The 24,976-nt window shown below is 36.1% G+C and overlaps 3 protein-coding genes across 6 annotated transcripts; 1 reads left to right on the forward strand and 2 right to left on the reverse strand.

Annotated features, from left to right (window-relative positions):
• Positions 1 to 2,450: 2,450 nt before the first annotated feature.
• Positions 2,451 to 13,776, reverse strand: PYR4 (pyrimidin 4). Of its 4 annotated transcripts, XR_009440222.2 has the most exons (11): positions 13,484 to 13,770; positions 12,597 to 12,657; positions 11,740 to 11,885; positions 11,338 to 11,519; positions 10,478 to 10,614; positions 9,816 to 9,981; positions 9,600 to 9,716; positions 8,408 to 8,568; positions 5,977 to 6,202; positions 4,004 to 4,051; positions 2,451 to 2,696 (listed from the first exon to the last, which is right to left on the reverse strand). XR_009440222.2 is itself a non-coding variant. In XM_059594196.2 (10 exons), exons 2-9 carry the CDS (start codon positions 12,624 to 12,626, stop codon positions 6,008 to 6,010), a joined length of 1,134 nt encoding a protein of 377 aa, XP_059450179.2. In that variant the 5' UTR covers positions 12,627 to 12,657; positions 13,484 to 13,766; the 3' UTR covers positions 2,451 to 2,696; positions 5,977 to 6,007. The 4 variants fall into 4 exon arrangements, 3 of the variants coding, with proteins under 3 accessions (XP_059450179.2, XP_059450180.1, XP_088372655.1); XM_059594196.2 differs by lacking the exon at positions 4,004 to 4,051 and having other exon boundaries at positions 13,484 to 13,766; XM_059594197.2 differs by lacking the exons at positions 4,004 to 4,051; positions 12,597 to 12,657 and having other exon boundaries at positions 13,484 to 13,764.
• A 2,049-nt stretch (positions 13,777 to 15,825) lies between these two features.
• LOC132181337 (Tetratricopeptide repeat (TPR)-like superfamily protein) lies at positions 15,826 to 17,485 on the reverse strand. The gene has a single exon (XM_059594518.2). The coding sequence runs from the start codon at positions 17,431 to 17,433 to the stop codon at positions 16,015 to 16,017; it is 1,419 nt and encodes a 472-aa protein (XP_059450501.2). The 5' UTR covers positions 17,434 to 17,485; the 3' UTR covers positions 15,826 to 16,014.
• Positions 17,486 to 17,582: 97 nt separating this feature from the next.
• LOC132181338 (alpha/beta-Hydrolases superfamily protein) lies at positions 17,583 to 23,610 on the forward strand. The gene is made up of 5 exons (XM_059594519.2): positions 17,583 to 17,756; positions 19,779 to 19,921; positions 20,034 to 20,163; positions 21,481 to 21,672; positions 23,049 to 23,610. Exons 1-5 carry the CDS (start codon positions 17,604 to 17,606, stop codon positions 23,256 to 23,258), a joined length of 828 nt encoding a protein of 275 aa, XP_059450502.1. The 5' UTR covers positions 17,583 to 17,603; the 3' UTR covers positions 23,259 to 23,610.
• The last annotated feature ends 1,366 nt before the right edge of the window (positions 23,611 to 24,976 follow it).

Genomic DNA, 24,976 nt, shown 5'->3' on the forward strand with positions numbered 1-24,976 from the left:
ATTTAAATGACTTTCTCTTTCCTCTCGCTTTCTCTTAGTATGAAAAATATTTAAATAATATATGAAAAAAGATAAAGAAAGCTATTGTTGAGTTTATTAAATTAAAGAAAATATATATATATATATATATATAAGGAAGGTATTGTGAGTAAACTTACATCAACTTCCGTACGTATAACTTCTTCATTTCCATAGAAAAAAAAATCTAATAAAAAAAAAACAAAAAGTCACATGTAGCAACTTCCTTACACTATCCATTATTTTTACACAAAATATTTCTCTCTAATCTCCTCTATGCTCTTTGTTACACCTAATAGCGTGCCTGTTATCTAACAATCAAGCCCATAGCCCGTTATTTCGGGTAGAAGCCCAGCACATTTAGATGGGCTTACTAAGAAGAAACCCAGTTTTGGAAGCACGAATACGACGCCATTTCACCGAGCTCTCATTCTCGGGAGACCATGCTGACCTGACTTGTAGCATCTATTGAATCAACGATATACACAGCACACGGATACAACAGTTATGGACAAGATATGCATCGATCATGCTAACAACTTGAATATGGCCGAATTATCGGGTCAGTTACGACCCACACTTAAACACCACCGACGGTTATGCGCTATTCTCTGCATCATGCCAGCCACGATAACCGTTGTGCGCCATTCTCGGCATGAAGTCAATAGCAAGAACGGTTTCTTATCAACCATAACGATCAGGGAACTAGAATATTAACTCTTCCGTCCGTTACGCCTGGATCCTAGATCCTCCGCCCGGTCATCATCACCATCTTTATGAGTCCCACCTATAAAAGGCTCGTAAACAATAGAAACAGGTACATGATTTATACTCTACTAAGCTCTATACTGAGTTTACACAAACACTAACATAAGCATCGGAGGAGAAACGTCCCGGCCACCACTCGGCGCATCCTCTTAACGAGTATTGTTATTTTGCAGGAAAGAAAGAAAGTACCAGCTCAATATTACCGATCTGCCCTTGGGTCCACCATACCGAAAAACTGTACCAATAGTTTGGCGACGTCTACGGGAACGACAAATCGTTCTTACGAAATCAAAAATCAGTCATAATGGTGAACACAAGGTCCAGAAGCCAAGCCCAACGCCGCAAAGAATCAGCTATCCAAGCCAACCAAAGGCCACCACTGGCTCCCCAGAACGAGGGAGATAGGGAGCGTATCGCGTCCCCGAAAGCACAGGTGGCACGTCTAGTTTAACAAAATGAGGAGCTGTGCCTCCGTTTCCTTGAACAATCTCATTCTGTCAACCCAAACGGGCATTCGGAGGAGCAAGAAAATCGTGACCACCACTCTGACGACTGCAGCCACCAGGGTGGAAGTCGGCGCCACCAACGCAATAACAACCAAGGCAAAAACAGTCACGTGGACTCAACACACAAAACTATCAAAAAATTGATAATATTTTCCCAAGGCCATCAAAAAGACAAAAACAACTCTAAATTTTTGTCGATAAAACACAAATACTCCTATATATATAAAATAATAATAATAATAATAATAATAATAATAATCTTTTTCTTTAAGAATTTTTTTTTTTTTTAATTTTTTATTTCGACTCCCTCTTTTTCATTTTTTTTTTAATTTATAATTTTTTGTTTTTTTTTATTATTTAATTTTATTAAGGGTGGATTGGAATGTCGCAATTGAAAATTTGAAAAATGACATTGTCAATTGAGCGGTAGTGTGAGATAGTATGTACACTTTTTCCTATATATATAACATTTGAGTGTTATCAAATTTAAGCAACCAAATAATTTTTCCTCCAGCTTCCAAATAATTTACGGTTATAAAAAGTGAAAACCATTTTACAAAAATTAAAGAAATTTTTTTGGTTCACTATTATTTCTCATAGTACCAAACAACAAAAAATATGAAAAATATTTTTCATAAACCATTTTACAACAAAACAAACAAAGCCTTAATTTTGTTAAAAATTTATTCAACTCAGTCTATTAAACTAACATCTATTTTTAGAACATGTGAGTTTAAAAATGTATATGAGAATCAGACAGTTTAAAAACATGTTAATTTAATAGACAGATTTTGAGGAAATTAGTTTGAGAAAACAAAAATCATAAATATTTTTTACAAAAGTATAGGAGAAAATGTTGTCAACACAATGATCTTTCAAGAAAATGATTTCAGCTGAAAATATATTTCAGCATTTGGCTCATACGGAAAATGAGTAATTTTTTCTTTATAATATTTTCAGTCAATTATGTTAACCTACAAATATCAAATTTTATTCACAACATAAAAGTATTAATATAAGACAATTTTTTTTTTTTTTTTTATTAAAAAAAAAGCAACCTAAAAATGATGTCAAAATAAAATACACACATTGACTAAAAATGATCATATATTTTCAAGGTGAGACATCCATAAATAACATCCAACCATACAATCAAACTACCGACAAAAGTTCAATCATAAATATTACCATTCAAGCTTAATCACAAATATTACAATCAAGTTAGTATTCTACTACATATCGATCATTCGCAAGTTCTAATCTCTGTGGTTGCTGAAGAATTTGTCCAACCAAATCTTTCTAAATCTAACATTATTTCCCAAAAATGCTCTTGCAACCTTCTCATCGCACATCAAGGATAGATGCAACTATGGCGAAAACTGTTGTACGATTTTCTTCATCCATCTACGAAACACAAAAGTGGAGCCAATCCCAAGTGAGAGAAGCAGTAAGTAAGAAAACAAAAGTTACACAATAAAGGTTTAGTTAAATTTGGAATGAAAGACCAACAGTGAGCTGCTTGGTCTTTTTCCTTGCTTTGTTTCATTAAGCAAAGGAAAAAGACCAAGCAGCTTATACCATGTTAACAACAAAAATCTTCTCGACGGAAACAAGATAAGTGGATTTTACGACATCTTTTTTAATTTTCTTTTGGGCTTTCCCTGAAGCTAAACTGAATAAAGAAGAATCCAATCTGTTTTAGCAGAATCTGGATAAAACAAAAAAAAAAAAAAAAAAAAAAAAAACACTGAGGCTCTGCGTTTAAGAAAGCATAATGCTTCAGGGATGACTAAAACTAACAATCCTCTTATCTAAGATATCTAGCTTGATAACACTACTAAAGCATCCCAAACATCCATTGAAGCCCCTTGTTTCAATCATCCAACAGGCATTGCAAATAACCATAAAAAATAAAATAAAATAAAAAAAAGACACAGAAAACACCTTTTCAAAAGCAAACCTCAGAGTTGTTAGTGAATGATCTAAGCTATAAAAAGATGATATAATGCCCTTTTAAATTGTTCAGGGATGAAAGAAAAATTAAGGGACCAAAAAAGAAGTCCAACCAACTATAAAGTATTATGGCAATTAACATAACCACATAGATAGAGCTGAACATGACACCATACCATGAACACTATGAAAAGATTATGAAACCAATAGTCCCCTAATAATATAGCAAAGAACCTATATCTGCATCCATACAACCTTATGTAATACTCAATTTAAAAACTCTGATTACATAATTCATGCAAATGCAAAATCAATAAGGTAAAATCAGAGCTTTGCATGCAATATCCAACTATCTGCAGAAAACTCACCCAAATTCACTTCAACAAAGTCAGCAAAACCTAAACTTTAGACTACAACACAATTTCTCTACCGGATAACAAACCCAATTATAGGCTACGGACCATCAACAGATATCGAACGTGCATATGAACAGTCAAAAAACACAGATCTAAAGATTTTCATATCTCTACCCCATTTCACAAATCGGAATCCAAAAACCGGAATCAATATGAAATAGCCCTTTCTACTCATCAATATGAAATGCCCAAAAACGGGAATAAAAAAATAGCGAGAAATTGAAGCCCAACAGGGACGCTAAACCCAATCGCAGAAAATCAGAAGAAAATTAATAGACTGGATTCACAACCATAAATACTTTGGTTACTGGATATCAAAAAAACATTCCGAGACCAAAGTACCTGAGATGCAGAAGCCGAAGAGAGACAAGATCCTTGAGAGTGAAGGAGCTGTGTGAAGTAGAGAGAGAATGAGACTTTGAAGTTGAGCAAGGAAAAGGTCGGGTGTGTGGGTTGAGCGTGAAGGAGAAGGTCAGGTTGAGCAAGACTATCAAGGAAAAATGGTTTATGAAAAAAAAAAAAGAAAAATACCATTTTACCCCAGTTAAAGCATATTTCCCTGGTCAACCAAAAATGATTTTGGTTTGACCAAGATTTTCGGTCGTACCAATAACTAGAAAATAGGGAAAACCATAAAAGGTTTTCGTCAAAACAAACAGGGCCTAATCTTTGCCCAGATTCCTATGAATCTAGATATTCATCTTCGTCTGGCAAAGAGACTTTTGGGAGTGAGAGATTTGACTTCAAAGGAGGCCAAGAAGACAATTCGATAAAGTCGAAGTGAGAGAGAACAAGCCTTAAAATGGTGCAAGCACAATCATATAGGCTTTTAAAGGAGTTTATAGCTTCTTCAAAATGACTTCTTTTGGACTTTACCCAAAGCAATGTCGTTTTATTAAAATTAAAATAAATAAAAAAGCGGGATCAGGTCAGAAAAAGTCGAAAATCTAGAAAGGTTTTTTACTTTGACTCCAAGTTTTGTCAGAAATCTGAAGCCAAATTTGACCCTGCCTCCGCCTGCCTTCGGAAGCCGACCAATGTGGGTTGGAACTGGGTTGATGACAGGATAGTGGTCAAAAACTCAGTGGTTTGCACAGCCCTACATGTATCCGCATTTACCTTCAAACTTGTAACCTAACAAGGTAAGAATATCTTCTTTTAACTATATATGCAACCCGAATAGGAAAATAGTAATCAATTCTCTCATCCAACATGTCTATTTCTGCATCCTAATATAAATTCAAAAAGAAGCATTCCGTAGCTAATACATTAGCTTATGGGGTGACAACTTCACCTGAAATCCATTATGGCAATGCAAGAGCCTCTGGTTCCACCTGGGGGCGTGGAGCCCAAACCACTGTTTGATTTGGCAGTTCTTTGTACCAAATGCCAATTTAATAGTTTGGAGAGTTACCAATTCAAATATTCAACCTGGGGAGGTGATTGTCTAGTTCCCAGAACGAAATTGACCAGGGCAGATGGCATCAGATCCCATAATAATTTGAGAGTTCACTGCAATTTCTGCAATGCACTGCATAATGCATAATATCTGGGATTTGAGTTTTGAATCCAACCACATCCAGAAAGTATGGGGGTATTATGTCCAATGGATTTTGTATAGATGCTGCCATGCAATGGGAGGGCTACCCCAGGGCCAACTTCAATTTGCTATACACGCACAAAATCTTTGCTTAAGAAAGATGCTGCATCGTTGCAACCTTGGAAAAACCTCGCTGCAGCTACCTTTAGTGGCTGTGCTGATTACTCATAAGAGATGCAGGCAAACACCACTAACTAATACCTACTGAAAAATACAAGGTAGATAGATGGCTATTCACTAGGTAGCTTGTAGTAGTCACCAAAATGTCAATTATCTTTCAACTCTAGAGTAGATGCTTTAAATGATCCATATCAGGCTTGGAAAGAGGATACTTGCATCAAAAGACAGCATAGAAAGTAGATGCAAAATATTCGATTCTACATGCTGAACTTTATAGCAACATAGTTGCTAATTGAGAACTTTAATTGAATATTTGAAAAAACCTGAGAAAATATAATCATTTTAATTCTATAGGATAAAAGATAGTGTGTCAGAAATTGATAACTAAAATCAATTTATATAACTAAACACAGGATCAGAACGCTTTGTTACTTTTGTTTTGTTTTTAATGATAAACTGCATATCACATTACAACTTTAATGAGGATTGAATTTGGTCTACTTCTAGTTTTTAGTGTGGAAGCATTATGTGAATGAAGAATTCCATGAAACCAGTCTATCGACATAGCACGATAAATGTGGGACAAAGAAAGTACCAAAGTCATTGTCTGGTAGTACAAATTTGTATCAATTGGAGGATGGCCGCCATTCAAGTGTTTCGCCCGCAAACATTGGAATGATATCTCCAAATGAAAAGGAGAAAGACTCCGGTACCTTCCATGGAGTCCTGACCATTTTTATTTTTGATGTGCTTCTTGGAAGCCCATAGAAGTCTGGTCCATTGAAGCTTGTAAATGCCTCTAGCTTGTCAAGCGCACCTACCTGAAATATGTAATTGACTAGTAAATGAATCTAATATGATATCCATAATTGGAAGTTTTCATGCCAACACTGCCACGATCTGTAAGTATTGCTTAGAGTGGAGCATAAAAAGTATTATCTCAAGTATTTGATCAATTGCAAACAAGGTTCATCATATCATATACTAATTTAGAGAAATTTTTTTGATAAGTAATAAGAATGTTTTATTAAAAAGCGTAAGGCACCCCAAAAGTACATTGGATATATACAAGAGGAACACCTAACTAGAAAAAGAGAAGTGGGTAAAAAAATCCGCATAGCTAAGTGACATAAGGGAAAGGTATGCCACAATCCACAAATACAAGGAATGCAACAAAGAGGCTAAAATTTCTTCCATAGAGCTTTCCAAATCCTCGAAATACCTATTGTTTCTCTCCCGCCATATCGTCCAAAAAATACAAATAGGCACCATTTTCCAAACCACAGCACTCCTAGCTAGTCCTTCCAGTGGAACACCAGCAAGCGCACAAGTCAAAAACACATCTAGGCATGACCCAAAACAGACCAAGCCGACTAAAGATATCGCTCCACAATGCATGGGCGACCTCGCAGTGGAGTAAATGATCTACCGACTCTACATATTTCTTGCACATGCAGCATCTATTAATGACAATCACCTGCCTCTTCCTTAGATTATCTAGAGTAAGAATTTTCCCTAGTGCCACCAACCACACAAAGAAAGCTGCCCTAGGGGGAGCCTTGGTCCTCCGCACACTCTTCCAAGGAAAACCGCTACCTTCCACATTGAACAGGGCTCCAAAGAAATCTTTGACCTTAAACATTCCTTTTTTGGAGGGAATCCACCACAATTTGTCTTCGCTCCCCATTCGAATTATGACTGTATGCAACCTCTGAAAAAAAAGAAGCAAAGACTTCCACCTCCCAATCATGAGCCTCTCCGTAAAAGCTTACATTCCACTGATAAGCTCCACCTAATAACTCCACATTGGCTGCCACCGAAGCATCCTTCTCACGAGCAATACTAAAAAGCACTGGGAAGTCATCTTTAAGATTCGTATCCCCACACCACCGATCATGCCAGAACCGAACCCTGGTCCCATCCCCAATCACTAGTCTAGTATGTCTAGAGAAAATCTCCCACCCTAGACTGGTATTCTTCCACAGACTCACCCCCGACACTTCTGTGTGGAAACAGGTGCACCAAACACCCCACATACTCCCATATTTGTCATCCACCACTACTCTCCACCACGCCTCTCTTATGCCCATAGCGCCACAACCATTTGACTAATAAAGCCCAGTTGAAATCCACCAACTTCCTTATGCCAAGCCCGCCTATTGTAATTGGAGAGCATACCTTGGACCACTTCACCCGGTAATACTTGAATTCTTCAACTACTCCACCCCATAGAAAGTCACGTTGTAACTTCTCAATGCAATTAGCAACTCTCACTGGGAGCTTGAATAAAGACATATAGTACATAGGAATATTAGCAAGGGTGCTCTTGATTAGGGTAACTCTCCCACCCTTAGACAATAACGACTGTTTCCAGCCTGCCATATGTTTGGAACAGAGAAATTAACATCCCAAATGCAGCTTATGTATTCCAAATACCAGATGCATCAAAGTTTGGAACAGAGGACTGACTACAAGGGAGAAATAAGCATGAATGCAACAACAAGAGGCTCAATTAATTTCAATGGATAAACCTGCTTCCTTCACTTTCCAGAGATTAAAAACCATAGTTCAGAAAGAAGTAGAAAACATAATTCTTCTCCCTCCAAAAGACATATCTTTCCATATTATGCATGCCACATCAAATTCCAGAGTTATAGTAAGTTTTAGGTTTTTTTACAAGTTCGTTTATCATGTGCTGGAATGTCTTTTCCTGATAAATGTTGGATTTTTTTAGCTCCAAAGAAGGAAAACCCACCCTCCTCTTTCCAAAAGCCAACCCTGACCAGTTAACTGCTATTAAGAGAGCTGGAGGTCCAAACATCCCTAGAGTTTCTATGACAATGGTTAAGGTGGTGCCCAGCCAGACATGGGGAAAAGATAGACTAAGGTCTGAAATCAAGTTCAGGTTTCTTCAATCACAATTGGACCAAAAAGAGAGAGAAAAGGAATATACAAAAATGAGAGTAGGAAGAATTAGCACCAACAAGAAATTTATGACAGATACACCAAACAATGAAAAGAGTTACCTCTTCAAAGACCTTTGCATATAGTGATAGGGCAACTGGAGCATTGAATATACCAGCACATCCACAAGGGCACTCTTTTCTTCGTCTCTCATGAGGAGCACTATCAGTTCCGAGGAAAAATCTATTACTTCCACTAGTCACAGCGGCAACAATAGCCTGTCCTAGATGAGGAGCAAATGAATAAGCCCATATAACATAACCACAAGGAGAATCGCTTATTAAAATCCAGAATAATGAATTGCTGAGTTCCTAAACTATGTGATTTGTTAGATATTATTAATCAATAACTGAAAAATCAACCGCCTAGATCAATCACCTGAACAACCTAGTCTTATCACTCCAACAAAAACAACCTATAATGATTTCACAGAACTTTTTGTGTGGACAGCAGCTCATGGGAATATTTTGACATTGGACAATATGAGGAAGAGAGGAATCTTAATGGTGGAATGGTGTTCCATGTATAAGGGGGGCGGAGAATCTATTGATCATCTTACTCCATTGCAAAGTGGCAAGAGAATTATGGAATGTGATCGTTACCCTATTCGAAGTCCATTAGGTGATCATGGAAGGGTGGTTCATGTATTAGATTGTTGGCGAGGTCAGGTGGGTAGATGTTCAGTTTTAGGTCTGTGGTGCTTAGTGTGAAATATATGGAGAGAGTGGAATGCTAGATATTTTGAAGATCATGAGAAGACAAGGGAAGAGCTCAAGAACAACCTAGTCAAATCGCTTTTTAGTTGGACTGTGGTGCATAATATCTCTCAATTTTCTAACTTTTCTGATTTTATGGATTTTTGTTTTTCTTTTAGCTTGTAAAGGGGACTTTTTTGCATACTTCTTATGTATTAGGGTTGCGCCCCTCTGGGCTTTCCAATGAAATGAATTATTTATCAAAAAAAAAGATTATTTCTCAGAAACTACTCCACATTTCAGATGCTATTTTGGGCATTGAAACACAATTAATGATCATCTTGTATTTACAACACCAGGTCAGCAGCATCAGGCATCTCAGACATCAGGACCAATGTGACTGCCATCTCCAAGATACTAAGCATACTCTATCCAGAACAAGTTCATGTTATTCAAAGTACATAACAAATTAGAAATCAAGAAGTTTGATGGTACATATAGAGAAAGTGATAGGTAATTGCAGCTTTCTGGAAAATAGAAAATATTAAATGCAACGTACTGTGGATCTCCCTCTTGAGTACTGGAAGGCAGTAATTATGTGGCTGCAATCCCCCTTGAAAGAGGGCATTTCTATTGAGAAGAAGATGCTGTGGGGTAACAGTTGCAGCTACAGATCCTAAAATTTAAAGCAAGATATAATTCATGCATCTAGAAATGGAATAAAGGAAACGGAGACGAATGGCAAAAACTTGATAATGAAAGCGATTAAAGGTACCTTCTTTGGAGGACTCAACAAACCTAACAGCATCCATGGTAGTGATGTGTTCCATCACTACCTTCAGTTGCGGAAGCCTCTGGACTAAAGGTTCTAAAACAGTTTCAATGAAGACCTTCTCACGATCAAATATGTCAACATCAGGATTTGTAACCTCCCCATGAACCTGTGAATAAAGAAGCATATACAAATAGAGAAGTTTATATGTAAATCAATACCTTCTATAGATGGGTAAGCATCACAAGGGAAGCATGTTGCAGTGTTCTACCTAAAAGCAATTTGGATTTTGCTTAGTTTATGTAATGCTCTAAGCAGCCTACCCACTTATGGTTGGAAGAAGCTCAAACTTACATAAAAGGTAATTTTAGGACAGTGAAGCGTGACGATGCTTCTTGCAATTTGAACATTCTATATGAGTGTTTTTTGCCAAATGTGTTGAGACATTATCAACTCCCACAGAATTATAAACCATAAGATAAGAATGTTGTGACCTCATAAGAGTTTTGAAGTAATGTTTGAATAATGCTTTTTCTTTGTCTGTTAAAGACATGCATGACAACATAGACAAGGATCAGAAGTTAATGCTGAACGGAGCCTAGCATAATGAGCAAAAGGAAGTAGTTGTTTCACTGAAGCTTTAGAAGTTAATATGGTGAAATTACCAACAAAGGCATATTCTGTTCAACCATCTCCTCAAGGACAGGTAGGCATCTCCCAAAAAGATCCGTAACTCCATCTTGAGAATTTGTTGTAGCACCAGCAGGGTACAACTTCACAGCAAAAACAGCCCCACTTCTTCCTGTCAATGCAGCCAGCATTCATGAACTCAGTATTGAGAGAAAATAGAGGGTGGCAGGCAGACTTTACTTCAGTTAATAAATAAAACAAAATTTAAGAAAAGACAACAGGAAGCAGCCAGCATATGCCTTACTAATAAACAGCTAGAATTTAATCTTCATACAACAATAAGAAGATATTAAAAAGATGCTCTCAAGGAGGAAAAGTTGTTAATAAGCAGCAGTTCAGCTATATCCTTATTCCCGACAAAGTTCTAAGAGTGCAATCTCCACAAAAAGACAAAGTCACCATATTGATCCTTAAAGAGTTATTCTCTCATGGATGATAAGATGTCCATACGCCTGTGGAGGATTTCAACGCATGCCACAATCAAATACATGTCAACACTTAACACCAATCTCATCAACAAATAAATTGTCAAGCACAAAACAAAACTATTAAGCTATTATATGCTCCTATATTTAACTCTCTCTCTTAAAATCTTGAATATTTAATTTCTTCCAAATCGATCAAACAACAACAACAGCAGAGGCAATTTCATATCAGAATACTATGTTTTCAAGCAAAGGGGATTCATGAACAGAAAAGTGAACCACCAATTAATTGCACTTGAAATGGCTTGAGTCGTGAGTAAAATCGTAATGATAATTGTAAGCCTGAAAATAATCATCCAAGTGTAAATCGATTAACAATGTCCCAGTTGCATATTTTAAATACGACTCACTTGCAAGCTTGATCTCTATTGGACTTGTCGTATCTGTCAAATAAAGTGTCATAAGCGGAGTGAAGTTGCTATTGGCAGGCAGAAGTTTCAAGATTGATTCTCGATAAGCCACAGCAGCAGCTGTGGTTGTGATGGGGGGATTCAGATTTGGCATCACTATCGCCCTTCCAAAGTGACTTGCGCTGTAGGTGTAATAGTTATGAGACAAGATGAACAATCATAAACATTGAGAACAAAGTTAATCTAACATATTCAATAAAATATTATTCAAGAGAACTCAAATTGTGTTGGTATTTATTCAACAGAATTCAAATCATATTCACAGTCAGTAGACCTATCCCAAAAAAAAGGCAAAAATATGCAAGTCAGCCAAAACAGATTAGCCAGTTAAGTACAAATGACCTGTGAGAGACAACAGCTTCAAGAAGATCACCATCGCGAAGGTGAAGATGCCAGTCATCAGGTTGTGCTAGAGTGAGCTCCATCTTAGGTTCTTTGGACCTTAATTGCTTAGGCCCTTGAATCTTTCCCACAGGGAATTGCAATGCCTATATTACAACAAATTTATAAGAAACAGAAGACAAACAGAAGTATGAAGTTTCATCACATCCAAAATGACAAGAGCTACGTAGGGGCAAAACCTTTGTGGTTATTAATGGACAAGACATTTAATAAAAATTCCCTCATTGTTCTTCAAACTAGACTACAATAACTTGTCGTATACAAGTAATACGTTTAGACCCAGGAAGAAGGGGGGGGAATTATTCTATCCAGCAGCATGGAATATGCATTTCAAAGGATACAAATGCCACTATTAGCAGTATACCAAAACTACAATGCAAAGTAAGATCTCGGTACCCTTTTCCTTTTCACTTTCTATTTTTCACGTTAAATTTCAGTGAGATATTCTAATGAACTAGGCAGCAGCTTTCATTTATGCTTCATTTCTACGACAAATGAGGGAAAAGTAGTCAAACATGACAAGTAAACCACACCAATTGAGCATTTAACATAAGAACAGACAAGGAAGGAATATACGCAGAGAGTAAAGTATATGTTCTTTTCATCTGAATATCAAAACCCCATAGGTCAATTCGAGTTGACAGTAAAAGATTATCAACACAATCTCAACTTCATCGAAGGATTTGAAAAATACCGTTCTCTCATGCGAGCACGGTCCATGACAAAGATTATACATTCTTTAGAAGGAAAGATCAAATGCACATAAGAAAAGAGTTTCTTAAGAAGATGATACATACTTTGCAAGGATGGACCAAAGTCTTTATCATTCCAAATGCCACTCTTGAACACAAGAATTTTCTGCTCAAGGAACAAAATTTAACTCCTTGTTATACTTTAATTTATTCATTATCAATCACTTTTTTTTTTGAGAGCTCTGTATATGAATTCCTAACTATTTAAATTTTCTTCATCTGGAAATTTTTGTGCTTTTTTTTTTTTTGTTCGAGCTGTTATCCAAACAGGAAGAAAAAACAATTCCTGAAGCCCTTAAGATGCTTTTGAGAAGACAATAATTCAAACAGGTTGTGGGCACAATGCTGCAAGCACATAAACTTTTGAGAATCACTGCAACTAAAATTCTCAGTGGTGGTGTGTTAGGCACCTCAATTTATATCCTTATTAAATAATTAATCATTTCCCAACTAGGTTAGGATTTCTTTTCCTACAATAATTAGGGTGATTAATTCATATTGCTACTAAAATTATGTTTATTTTCTACTCTATAAAAAGCAATGTGAGGGAGGTGTCTGTTTGGTAAACCTTTTTGAAGTGAGCCATTTTTTTAATAGTAATAAAATGGGATTGATTTGATATAAAGTGAAAAGAAGTTTATAATTTTTTGTAAAAAAAAAAAAAAAATTGTTTTACCGTGAATTTTGTTGTTTGAATAATAAGTGGTTGTTGTGTTATAAATCTGAAAAAAGTTGAAATATTTTGAAGTTGACATTTTTATAAAAAAAGAGAAGGGGAGAAAGGTGTTTGCCAAACACCAACCATAACTTTCTCAGTTTTTCTCCGATTTTAGTTGATAACTGTTCGGGTTCTTACCATTTGGTATCAAAGCAGTTCGTTTTTGGAGTGTTTTTTCTACGGAGCAGTAAATCATCGTTCTTGAGTGGTTTACCTGTACAGAAGTTGCGCAAAGGCGTGGTTGATTTCTGCTGTACGTGGGTATTTGTGATTTCTGTCACGGTGGGGTGCGGGGTGCTGCAACACTCTTTACGCCGGACCGAGAAAGGAGACGAACAGCCGGAGGTGTGAACAGATTTTTTTTTTTCAAGTGGTTGTGAGGTAAGAGGCTGCAGTCGGTGGTCGGATGACTGCGTCTCTCCGGTAGCGGCGGTCTGGTAGCGGTAGTGTGACGTGCGTCTGGAGGCTGTGGTAAGGCTGCCCGGGCATTGCGTAGGGTTAGTTTGTGGAAGAAACGGTGCTGATTGGTTGCAGGCCTCGGTGGAAATCCCTATTCCAGTGCACGGATAGGATTATTTCAGTGTAAGGATTTTCTTATTCTGATTCAGTGTTGGAATTTCTGGCCGTTTGGTAACAAGGTTAAGTTAGCTCTAAAAAAAACCATAAAAAGCAATTTATGCCAATTCCTCATAGTAAGATCTATTCTATAAAAATTAAAAATGATTATTAAACTCCTATTTAGAGTCTGTTTGAGATTGTATTTGAAGGTACTAAAAATGCTTTTAACGCTTAAAAAGTTTGTTTGAAGAAAAAAGTACTCAAAACTTTTTTTTAATTTAAAAATTCTATTTCTCAAATATAATTTCACTCTCTTAATAACCTTAATCAATATTATACCAGGACAGTAAACCCAAAGCTAACCCAATTCTCGTCAAGTGTCAACACAACACCAAGCCAAACCCAAATAAAACAGAATAATAAAGGAAATAATAGATTTACCTTCAAATTTCAATGAACCGGTAGTTTTATCAATAAAAATTAGATTTCCCTATCTCTCCTTCTTCCTGGGCATATCCCTCTCTTTGAATCGCATCATCTCTCCTTCACATTATCTCCCTTTATCTCCCTCTATCTGTCGCTCTCTGAGTCTCTCTCTCTCTCGCTCTCTCTCTCTCGGTCACATGCATTCTCAATTAGTAAGTGTGCTGGATGAAGTGTGAGATAAAAGGAATATACAAAAGCAAGGAGAAATAATAAAAAAGGAGTGGGTGGGGGAGATTTCAGCATTGTGGAAGAAAATGAAGGAACAAAACAATTGAGAAGGTGCAGTAATTAAAGAAACAAATGGAGATGGAGTCGTGTGAGGAGGACCAGGATCCCCTCAAATCCTACGGGGGATTTGAGTTTCTAAAATTGTCAATTCGTTCAATCTCATCCAAAGCTTTGTTTGGTAATGGGGATGGGGTTGGCTCAAACACTGTTCATCACCATTTCCCAAAAAAATCAACATCAAAATATTCTAACTTTTTCATTTTTAATATCAAATCTTTCACTTTTTATTACTATTCAAATAAAAAAATCACTACAAAACAAAACTTTTTCACTTTTCCATACCACTTTTTTATTTTTTTTATACCAAACATTCTTACTTTTTTTCACATCAATCTACATCAACTACAGTATTTAGGTCATCCCATTTGCCAAACACCCACCAAGAGTTTATGGAGAGCCCCATGTTTCACTATAATTTAAATAATAAAATATTATTTAAATTTTATAAATAAAATAAAAAATAAAATAAAATAAAAAGAAAATGGGTTGGCTGCCACCCTAATAAAAGGCCAGACCGACCGGTTAGGGATGGCTTAACTAGGGTGGCCGACCACCTTATTTTTTTATTATTTTATTTTAGTTTTTATTATTTTTATTTTTATTTTCTTTTTAAAATTTAAATAATATTTTATTATTTAAATTGTAGTGGAATACGTGGCTTTCTGTAAACATTTAAATGAGATTGGACGGCCAAAATTGACAATTCTATAAACTCAAATCCCCGAGGGAGTAATGCTACGAAACAACAAAAGTTTCGTAGCTTTTCAGTTGCTTGAGTGTGGGTTCCACCCCAGAACTCAAATCTCCGAGGTTGGCAAAGTATATATATATATATATATAGTAATGTTAGAGACCTTCTTTTTATTTTCTTAAAGCTAATGTGGCTTTTAAAATTATCATTTGATCAAAATTTAACTATGATTCATATAAAATTTAATGATGATTTTAAAAGCCATTAACTTTAAGAGATTAAAAAGAGGATAAAAAGATGGTTCCTAACCTTACTCGTAATAAATTATATATTATTAAATGTTATTTCACTACTTAATGACTACATTACTTTTTCTTTTTTTAATATTTCTAAATGAAAAAAAAATAATAATAATAATAATTAATTAATTAATTAATTACTAAATATCCAAGTACTAAAAGTGACTACACTGCCTTTAGGCTCATAATAGCGTTTGAGAAAGGAGGATAAAACAATAAAAAAACGTTTGCCCTCAATATTTTATCACCATAATGTGACACTATTTATTTTCTGTAGCACTTCTTCTATAAAAAAAATGGCTCATAATAGCTATTATAAGTCTACTAAAAATGCTCGTATAGACTCTGCTCCACCCTTGAGTTCTTTGTCAATATAAATTTTCCACCACAGTAGGGACTCCAAAAGTGCTACGTACGAACTTTTTACATGCAGTCAATCAAACTATAGGCTGGAATTTTCTGAATTCCAGCCACCACCATTGCTTTCCTTAGATCAGCAGCATGATCCCATCTCTCCATCCCAGCATTGATGTTCGATAACGCCACATATCTCCCACAATGCCGGGGCTGCAGTTCAAGCAGTCTTTCGCCCACTGCATTTCCTAGCTCAATGGCTCCATGAATCTTACAAGCACCAAAAAGTGCCCCCAACACAGAACCATCAGGCTCAAAAGGCATACTTCTTATAAAACCAGTTGCTTCCTTAAGTAGCCCTGCTCTGCCCAAGAGATCAACTACGCATCCATAGTGTTCCATTAATGGTGCAATCCCAAATTCATGCAGCATTGATTGAAACAATTTCAAACCCATCTCCACGAGCTTGCCACGAGCACAGGCCGTTAGAACAGCAACAAATGTGACCTCATTAGGACGCTGCCCTTCCACCTTCATCTTCTCAAACATATCCAAAACTTCTGCCTCTCTCCCATTGGCAGCCAGTGAAGATATCATGGCATTCCAAGTACAAACCTCCTTAAACACCATTTGGTTGAAAACATTTAGTGCACTTCTCAAACAGCCTGTCTTACCATAAAGATCTATCAATGCTGTCCCTGTAAAAACAGTAAATTCAATCTCATTCCTAATTGCATAACCATGAATTTGCTTTCCACGACAAAGAGCTCCTCCCCCATCTAAATTAGCACACGAAGAGAGCACACTAACATATGTAGCTTCATTAGGCTTTACCAAACATGCCATCACATCCTCATGCGCCATCATCTTCTCAAAAAACTTAACCGCCTCACTAAAACATCCATTCTTCCCAAACCCATTAATAACACTCGTCCAAGAAACCACATCTCTCTCAGGCATGCGTTCAAAAAGCAAAAGAGCAGACCCCATATCCCCATTCTTGCCAAAAGCATCAAGCATCGCATTGCACGCAACAACACACGGTTGCGACATTTCCTCAAACATCTTACGTGCGTCGAATATTTCACCGAGTTGCGCATACATGCCCACAAACGATGTTTGAACAAACGGGTCAATTAGAACACCATGTTTAATGACTTGGGTGTGAAGGGGTTTCCCCAAAGAGGGAGAGGAAGAGGCTGCGGCTTTGATGATCGAAGGGAAGGTGTGGCTGTTTGGAGGGGCTTGGTGCGCAAGCATGTGGGTGAAGAGGACAAGCGTCTTGTGGGCTTGTCCAAGACCGAGATACGCTCTCGTCAAAGCGTTGTAGAGGAGAGTGCTCATCCATTTCAAACTTGTATAGGCAGCGTTTGGGTTATAGAGAAGGTGACCTTCGGAGATTAACAGTGAATGGATTTGATTGATTTGGTTTGGACGTCTGGGAAAGCGTTGGAGGAGTCGGAGTAGGAACTCCGGCGAGTGCGGCATGACATCCACGTCAAGGGTTGGTGGTTTCCAACGACACCGTCTAATCCTGTCAGTCAATCCCAAGTTAGCTACGACGACCGCGTTTTGAAGGTGAAACGAATGAAACGATGTCGTGTTGATCCTGCTAGAACCAGCTATATATGACCCCTACGGTGTAGTGGGATTGAAGAATGTTGGCTTCTATTTGCACATTTTCCGCTTCGAGACTCTTCCCCAAGCCCACAGCCTTCTCTCTCCTACGGACCTCCGCTCATCCTCGCTTTCAAGTCCGTTCCATGGCCGACTCTGCCTTCAAGAAAATCCAGATTCAAAGGGACGACACTGTGAGTTTTCGCTAGCTACAATGTGCTTCATTTTTTTGCTTTTGATTTTGCGAGGGATTTTGATTTATGGGTTTGAGTTATTTGGTGGTTTTGATTAATGGGTTTGTGTTTTCTTAGTAGAATTTCGTGTGTTCAAGTCGGTTTATGAGATTTATTTTTTTAGTTTTGATAAATGGGAGTGTTCTCTTTTTCCTATTGTTATTAGGAATTTGTTGGCAGCCGAGTTACGTTTGGATCTCCTTCCATAATTGAATGGCTGGATTTGTGTATTATGTAGCAATTGATTATCATCCATGATCTTGTATGGAGGTATTGAAGTATAAGCAAAGAAACCGGAAAGAAATGAAAATGATAGCCATATTGGATGACTATCATGTATTGATGACTATCATCCATGATCTTGTATGGAGGTATTGAATGGCTGCATTTCGCTAGCTACAATGTGCTTCATTTTTTTGCTTTTGATTTTGTGAGGGATTTTGTTTTATGGGTTTGAGTTATTTGGTGGTTTTGATTAATGGGTTTGTGTTTTCTTAGTAGAATTTCGTGTGTTCAAGTCGGTTTATGAGATTTATTTTTTTAGTTTTGATAAATGGGAGTGTTCTCTTTTTACTATTGTTATTAGGAATTTGTTGGCAGCCGAATTACGTTTGGATCTCCTTCCATAATTGAATGGCTGCATTTGTGTATTATGTAGCAATTGATTATCATCCATGATCTTGTATGGAGGTATTGAAGTATAAGCAAAGAAACCGGAAAGAAATGAAAATGATAGCCATATTGGATGACTTATCAAAACTGCATCATGTATAAACAAAAAATGTTAGATTTTTCCTGTGCCCTTGCAGATGATCCTGAATTTTTACCTCTAAATGTTTATTTAAGAAGTGATTGAGCTTTTCTGGCTCCACAGATGTGCAAAAACACCTGCTGAGAATACCTAGATAATTGAAAGTGACCCGTGTTGTTCCAAGAAATGAAGGTTGTGGATCAAGTCTTTGGTCTTTCAGTATGTGTGTGGGTATCGGAAAGAATGGCGTAAAAGGGTTGGCTATTGATTATAAGTACTTATCGATGGAGCTAATTTTAAGCACCACCCTTCCTTTCATCCATCCTTAGATTAATAAAACTTAGGATTAGTGCTTCACTGATACTATCTCAAGTGTCTTACATAGGTTAAGTCTAATCTTAACCATGTGTATATAAGTTTTTCAGCACTCCCCTTATAAGCTGATTTTCAAGAGTGAGTTCTACCCAAAATTTGTATCATTGAGTATCAGAGCCAGCCGCCACGTTCAGTATGGGATCAGATGCAGTTCATTGAGTATTGATTGAATGGGACTATAAGCTGGATTAAAATGTCTTGGTACTATGTATGGGTATAGTATTAAGTTATTGAATATTAATAGATGAGTGGATCTGTCAAAATAGTAAGGCTACCATTGGGAATTATCTGAATTGTATGAAATTAGAATTATTCTTAGAGGTTTGGTTATCCTTTAAATAACCAGAAGTTAATTAGTTTTGTTTTTCTCATTTCATTCCATTAATTCCATAGTTTTCCATTTACATCAGTACAACCCATTCATCCAATTACAGTTCACGTCTATTACAATAGAAATTTGCAAACAACAGATTCTATAACCCTAGGTCTATTGCATTCAACTTAGTTGGAGATTGTCACTGAAAGTTATCTGATGTGGGGTGTGAGTGTGTGATATTCCTAGATCTGAAGGTTGTGGGATATGTTAATAATGTTTAAATGCTAGGAGAAATGAAAATGCACTAATAGCTTCTTCTTTTTTTAACAAATTTAAGGATAAAATTTGACCAGGTGTGTCAACTCATTGTATTATCACAATTTAAGGAGCTTCCTTGCCATCCCCATCCCAAAGTCCACCATATAGCTGAATAGTCATACTTTTATTTCATTGTGCACTATGGTAGTTCTTAGGCATTGTTAGCTTGTAGATAAACTCCTTTCTTAGTTAATTATTCATTTCTCTTTTCATCATTAATCAGGCATTTGATGTGTATGTGGTTGGCAAAGAAGATGCTCCTGGCATTGTTGTGCTTCAAGAGTGGTGGGGTGTGGATTTTGAAATCAAGAACCATGCTGTGAAAATTTCTCAACTTGGGCCTGGATTTAAAGCACTTATCCCAGAGTATACATATATATGCTTGTTTTTAAATATTGTTGTTTGACAATCTCATGATTATGCCATACAGTTATTTGATTCATTTGAGTGTTGAGTACTTTTTCACTTCTTGCATCAGTTTGTATCGGGGAAAGGTCGGTTTGGATGTTGCTGAAGCTCAACACTTGTTTGATGGTCTTGATTGGCAAGGTGCTGTCAAAGATATCCATGCTTCAGTTAACTGGCTTAAAGCAAATGGTTCAAAAAAGGTGTGGCTGTTGTTTACTTGTTGGATCAATAAAAGAATACTGATTTAAGCTGTGCATTATAATAACATCATTATACTAGCTATGAGAACATGGTCCTCTTGGATCTGCTATCTTTAACTTTGTGAGGGTTCCATTTAAGTGCTTGCGTTTCATTTGTGATGTAGTTCTGGAAAGTTTTTGAGATCCTTGCTTGGCCTCAAGTTTAGGTTTAGTAGAAGTTTCCTTGAGTTCACTCAAATTTGTGTCCTAAGATGTTTGGCATTAATGAGGCAAACTATTACAGGGCACAATTCAAAGTATTTTTCATGCTATTCCTTTCATTTAGGAGATTTCTTAGATGAGTTGTTGGCAAAATCGTTGAACAAATTTTTAATTTATTTTAAAGGCACAACCGTGAGGGGAGTTTCAACTAATTTCAGAGAATTTTGAATGATTGGAATGCACAGAAGCTGGTATTTTAGGATGCTTTGTATTGTTAATTGGTGGCTCAAATTTTATTTGCGGGATTGTAAAGTATAAACTTGTTCTATAAAAACGTGTGCCTAACATTTACCTAATTGACAATATTCCCCAAACTTTAATTACAACAATCCCCCCAGGCTAGCAAAAGGACAAAAATGACTAAAAAAATTTCAATAAGACAAAAATATCTTTAGAAATTCCAAAATAAAAATAAAAAGAAGAAGAAAAAACTTGCTAGAACAAGAGATGGCCGAGTCCCCCCCACGTCCAAATGGTCAGGGGTGGTTCAACTACTTGTTCCAGCAAGTTTTTTTAATTTTTTTATTGAAAAAAAAAAAAAAAAAAAAAAAAAGAAAAAATTGTGTTTTTAGTTTTTTTTTTTTTTCTTTAATTTTTAGATTTTAAAAATAAATTTATTAAGGATATTTTTGTCGTTGGGGGACTAACAATTTTTGGTAGTTTTGAGAGACATTGTCGCAATTTAAAATTTGTGGAGAGGACATTGTCAATTGGGTTTTAGTTTAAGAGAGGGAGGGAGGGAGGGGGAGTTTATGGACTTTTCCCTCTTTGTTTTGTGATAAGAAAGATTTAAAATATTTCTTCATTGCAGATGAATAGTACATCCTTCAGAGATTATAGTAATTGGTATCATAAAATTTACTTTATCTTTGGTAGGGTTGGTGTTTCGGTTAACCTGGTACGAGAATGTTTAATTCATAAAACCCAAAAGCATGCGAATAGAATTATTTTGACTCCTTGAAACATTTTTACTATCGTCATTTACATAGCTGAAGTTGCTGAGATGTGAATGATATTAAATTTCAAAGAAGCAAACTTATGGCTTCATTGCAATAGGTTGGTGTAACTGGTTTTTGCATGGGGGGTGCTCTCTCTATAGCAAGTTCTGTTCTGGTGCCTGGGGTTGATGCTGTTGTTGCATTCTATGGAGTTCCTCCACCAGAACTTGCAGACCCTGCCCAGGCTAAGGCTCCTGTTCAGGCTCATTTTGGGGAGCTTGATAGTTTTGTTGGCTTTTCAGATGTGACGGTATGGCATTTTCTTTCCTTGCTCTCGATTTTCTTTCCGTTGTATGTTAAAATTCCCCATTACCCCTGACTGAATTGCTGATGCTAATGAGCTTTGTGTTTACATATCTTTTTCTGCCATTGGGTTTAGCCATGTGCATTCACAAAAGGCCATTCATAAATTGTTTAATTCCATGTATTATTCTTATAAATAGAAATCAAAATGACTTTCTTATGAAAATGGCCAAGGATTCCTCCTTTTTAGTTAAACATTTGCAACCTCTAGCTTCAGGCATTTAAAACCTTGCAAAAATGGCAATGGCCATATAACAATCTATTGGTCTGATGGTATAAGTGATTACCGTTTGCAACTTAAATTTTTGGGAGCAATTGAAGCAGGGCGAAATTGTTGAGAACCATGAGATGAAAATATAAAGACTAAAGTAGAAGTTGTATATTGATCAATGTAAACCCATATATCTCAAATTTGACTATCACTCTACAGATAAAATGAATGCCGGTAATGCATAATGTGTAATTGATGTTACTGCTCAAACATTGATTACTAAATAATGTTGAGATAAAATAATTCTAGAATCACCAATGAAGCATAAAAAATAGCAAAATAGGAAATAACAACCAGTCACATAAGACACTAAGATTTAAGTGGTTCTGCTTAACAAGCCTACATTCACTAGCGAAGACGATTCAAGAGATTCATTAACAAAAAGTAGAGTACAAAAAGTAGTACAAATAAACCACTCAAACCCAAAAGTCTCAATACACCCAAACTCACTAACACACAAAAGAGAAAATACTCTCTTAATTCTCTTAAGGGTTGTTGCAGTCCTTTTTTTTTTTTTTTTCTTATTAACACATGAAGTTACTGCTTTTCTTCTTTTTCTATCTCAAGAAGTTGCTGCTGCTTCTCACACAAGAGTTGCTGCCCTCTCACTTATTGGATGGCCGAATGACTATAAGTCATATATACCAAGTGGCAGTGGTCAAAATGCTTCATGGTGAAGGAAAGAAAAATACTTCTTCATGAAGTAAACTTCACCATGAAGATTTCTGCTGAGTGAGAAAAAGAGAACACGTAAGTAATAAATTCTGGGGCCCACCATAAGACTTGTGAAATACAAGTCAGTCATGACAAATAATAGTGCTGGCGATTTTTTACCCTAATCGAATCCAACAACAAATTAACAAGTTATGATTGAGGGGTCTAACTCGTATGATTAAATGTGTTGAGTTAAGATTGACATATATAGTCTTAGACATATGCTTCAACACAATTCAAACTCAGCATACAGATACGAATTGTCACTCCTACTAAATGATATAACTGACTTTTTCTAGTTTACATTTTGAATATATTTTTATCCGTTGAGTTTTCAGGCTGCCAAGGGTTTGGAGGAGAAGCTGAAAGTGTCAGGAGTTCCATATGAAGTACACGTTTATCCAGGAAACGGGCATGCTTTCATGAACAGGTCTCCAGAAGGTGTGAAGAGAAGAAAGAGCATGGGACTGCCTGATGAGGATGAAACTGCAGTTGAGCTGGCTTGGTCTCGCTTCCAGTCATGGATGACTCGTTATTTGTCTGCTTAACTAGCTTACTAGCTAAGCTTCCTTATGCTACTTCTACCTTGAATAGTGTTGTGGTGGCCTTTTGTCTTAGCAGGACATCTTTGATGCCCAAGTATGCTATTATATTACTATTATGGTTGTTAGAATATTAATATGATTAATTCTATCATTTTCTTTCTACTAAAGCTTTTGGGTAAAGTGGTGACTTAACAAGGTATGAGATCAAAGGTTCTGAGTTTGAACCCTGATTCTGTTATTCAGCTCAATTTTAGTTAAATATTTCATGTGTTTCTTGAGGAAGGGGAGTTTAAAATTTCTAGGACATTTGTAGTTAGCTTATAATTACGTAATTACCATTTGTTTATCTGAGTTATCATATGGTTTCCTATTGTTTATTTGACCCTTTTTTATTCTATGTTTTCCTAGATTTTTCTTGATATTTAGGTACACATTTCAATTTCCTTGGAAATAATATGGTCCGTATAGATTATTTCCTGGGTGAATGGGAAGCATAAGAGTAATGTTAAAAGGAAGACTCATGTCCTCCTTGCGTCCTTCCAAAATTTATGTGACTCTTAAAATTATCATTGGATTTATGATAGATTTTAAAATGATACAAAGAAGACATAATTCAATAGTAATTTTAAAAGGCACATCAATTTTGGAATAATACAAAGAAGATATGAGGGTGAGACATTTAGCATTACTCGGGCCTCAACATCTTAATTTGACAAATTTTGAGGGAGAAATTATTGTCTTCATGTGCCCCAAAGTTTCAAGTGTTGGAACTTGAATAAATGGCCACCAACTCTTTGAGAAACCTTATGACTGTTCTGGATTTGTCACCATTTCTCTGTCATTATTTTGTCCAACTGTGGAATTTAGGACAGTTTATGGCAAGTGGTGTTGGAATATTCAGGCCCTGATGGAGCGCTAGGCTCATATTGAAGCTAGGAGAAGATGGTGGAAATTGATAGGTGCCTGACCATAGGGTTAAAAAAAAAAAAAAAAAAAAAAAAAAACACATTTTTTGTAAACTGTTTTTTCTATTTTTAAGTGTTTTGCATCGTAAAATATTGGTCAATTTAAAAATATTTTTAGTTCACCAAAGAAAATAACATTCACGAAGCATAAAATGGTTTACGCTTTTAATTTACGTAAACTATTTTTCGTCGCTCTCCTCTACTTCGGAGCAGGTAATTGTAAAAGGATCTTTTATCTTTTTTTTTTTTTTTTTTTTTTTGATCAAACGAATACTTTTTTTAAACGAAATTTTTGAGTGCTAAAGGTACTTTTATGCCCCTCAAACGCATACTCAAATAGGCTCTAAGTAGTGAGCCTCACAAGGATCTTCTCATAATTGTCTATCCAAAATTTAAGCAATTACACTGAATTTTAATTCCATCTCCAATTGCGTTCTATTCTCACTCTCTTCCTTCGCAGCTCCTCTTCGCCGTCTTTATCTCTCACTTGCAACTCCTCAATTCATATGAAAATATAAAAGTTATTTAGCAATTTTTAGTTAAGTCCTCTTTGGTGCAATTGGTGTACGTTCATATGAGTCAAACATCTTCTTTAATAATAAATAAATAAAAACGTTTTCAACTAAAAATATTTAGAAAATATTTTATATCGAAACAAACAGGTATTACAACTTTTCTTATATATATGTTTCTTATGAATTGACACCACAGTCCATATAACACTTATTACATCAATCATTAAATTAAATTTTGATT

The sequence above is a fragment of the Corylus avellana genome, chromosome 5 (genome assembly GCF_965113065.1).
Source record: "Corylus avellana chromosome 5, dhCorAvel1.hap1.2, whole genome shotgun sequence".
Taxonomy (NCBI): domain Eukaryota; kingdom Viridiplantae; phylum Streptophyta; class Magnoliopsida; order Fagales; family Betulaceae; genus Corylus; species Corylus avellana.

Excerpts from the sequence above, each read along its gene's own strand:
- LOC132181337 (XM_059594518.2), bottom strand. The coding sequence starts at position 17,433 with ATGCCGCACTCGCCGGAGTTCCTACTCCGACTCCTCCAACGCTTTCCC.
- PYR4 (XM_059594196.2), bottom strand. The coding sequence starts at position 12,626 with ATGATAAAGACTTTGGTCCATCCTTGCAAA. Across the intron at positions 9,717-9,815 it reads TGTTGAGTCCTCCAAAGAAG|GATCTGTAGCTGCAACTGTT; the intron begins GTACCTTTAATC and ends TTTAAATTTTAG. Across the intron at positions 6,203-8,407 it reads ATGCAAAGGTCTTTGAAGAG|GTAGGTGCGCTTGACAAGCT; the intron begins GTAACTCTTTTC and ends TACATATTTCAG.
- LOC132181338 (XM_059594519.2), top strand. The coding sequence starts at position 17,604 with ATGTTGGCTTCTATTTGCACATTTTCCGCTTCGAGACTCTTCCCCAAG. Across the intron at positions 17,757-19,778 it reads AGATTCAAAGGGACGACACT|GCATTTGATGTGTATGTGGT; the intron begins GTGAGTTTTCGC and ends ATCATTAATCAG. Across the intron at positions 19,922-20,033 it reads TTTAAAGCACTTATCCCAGA|TTTGTATCGGGGAAAGGTCG; the intron begins GTATACATATAT and ends TTCTTGCATCAG.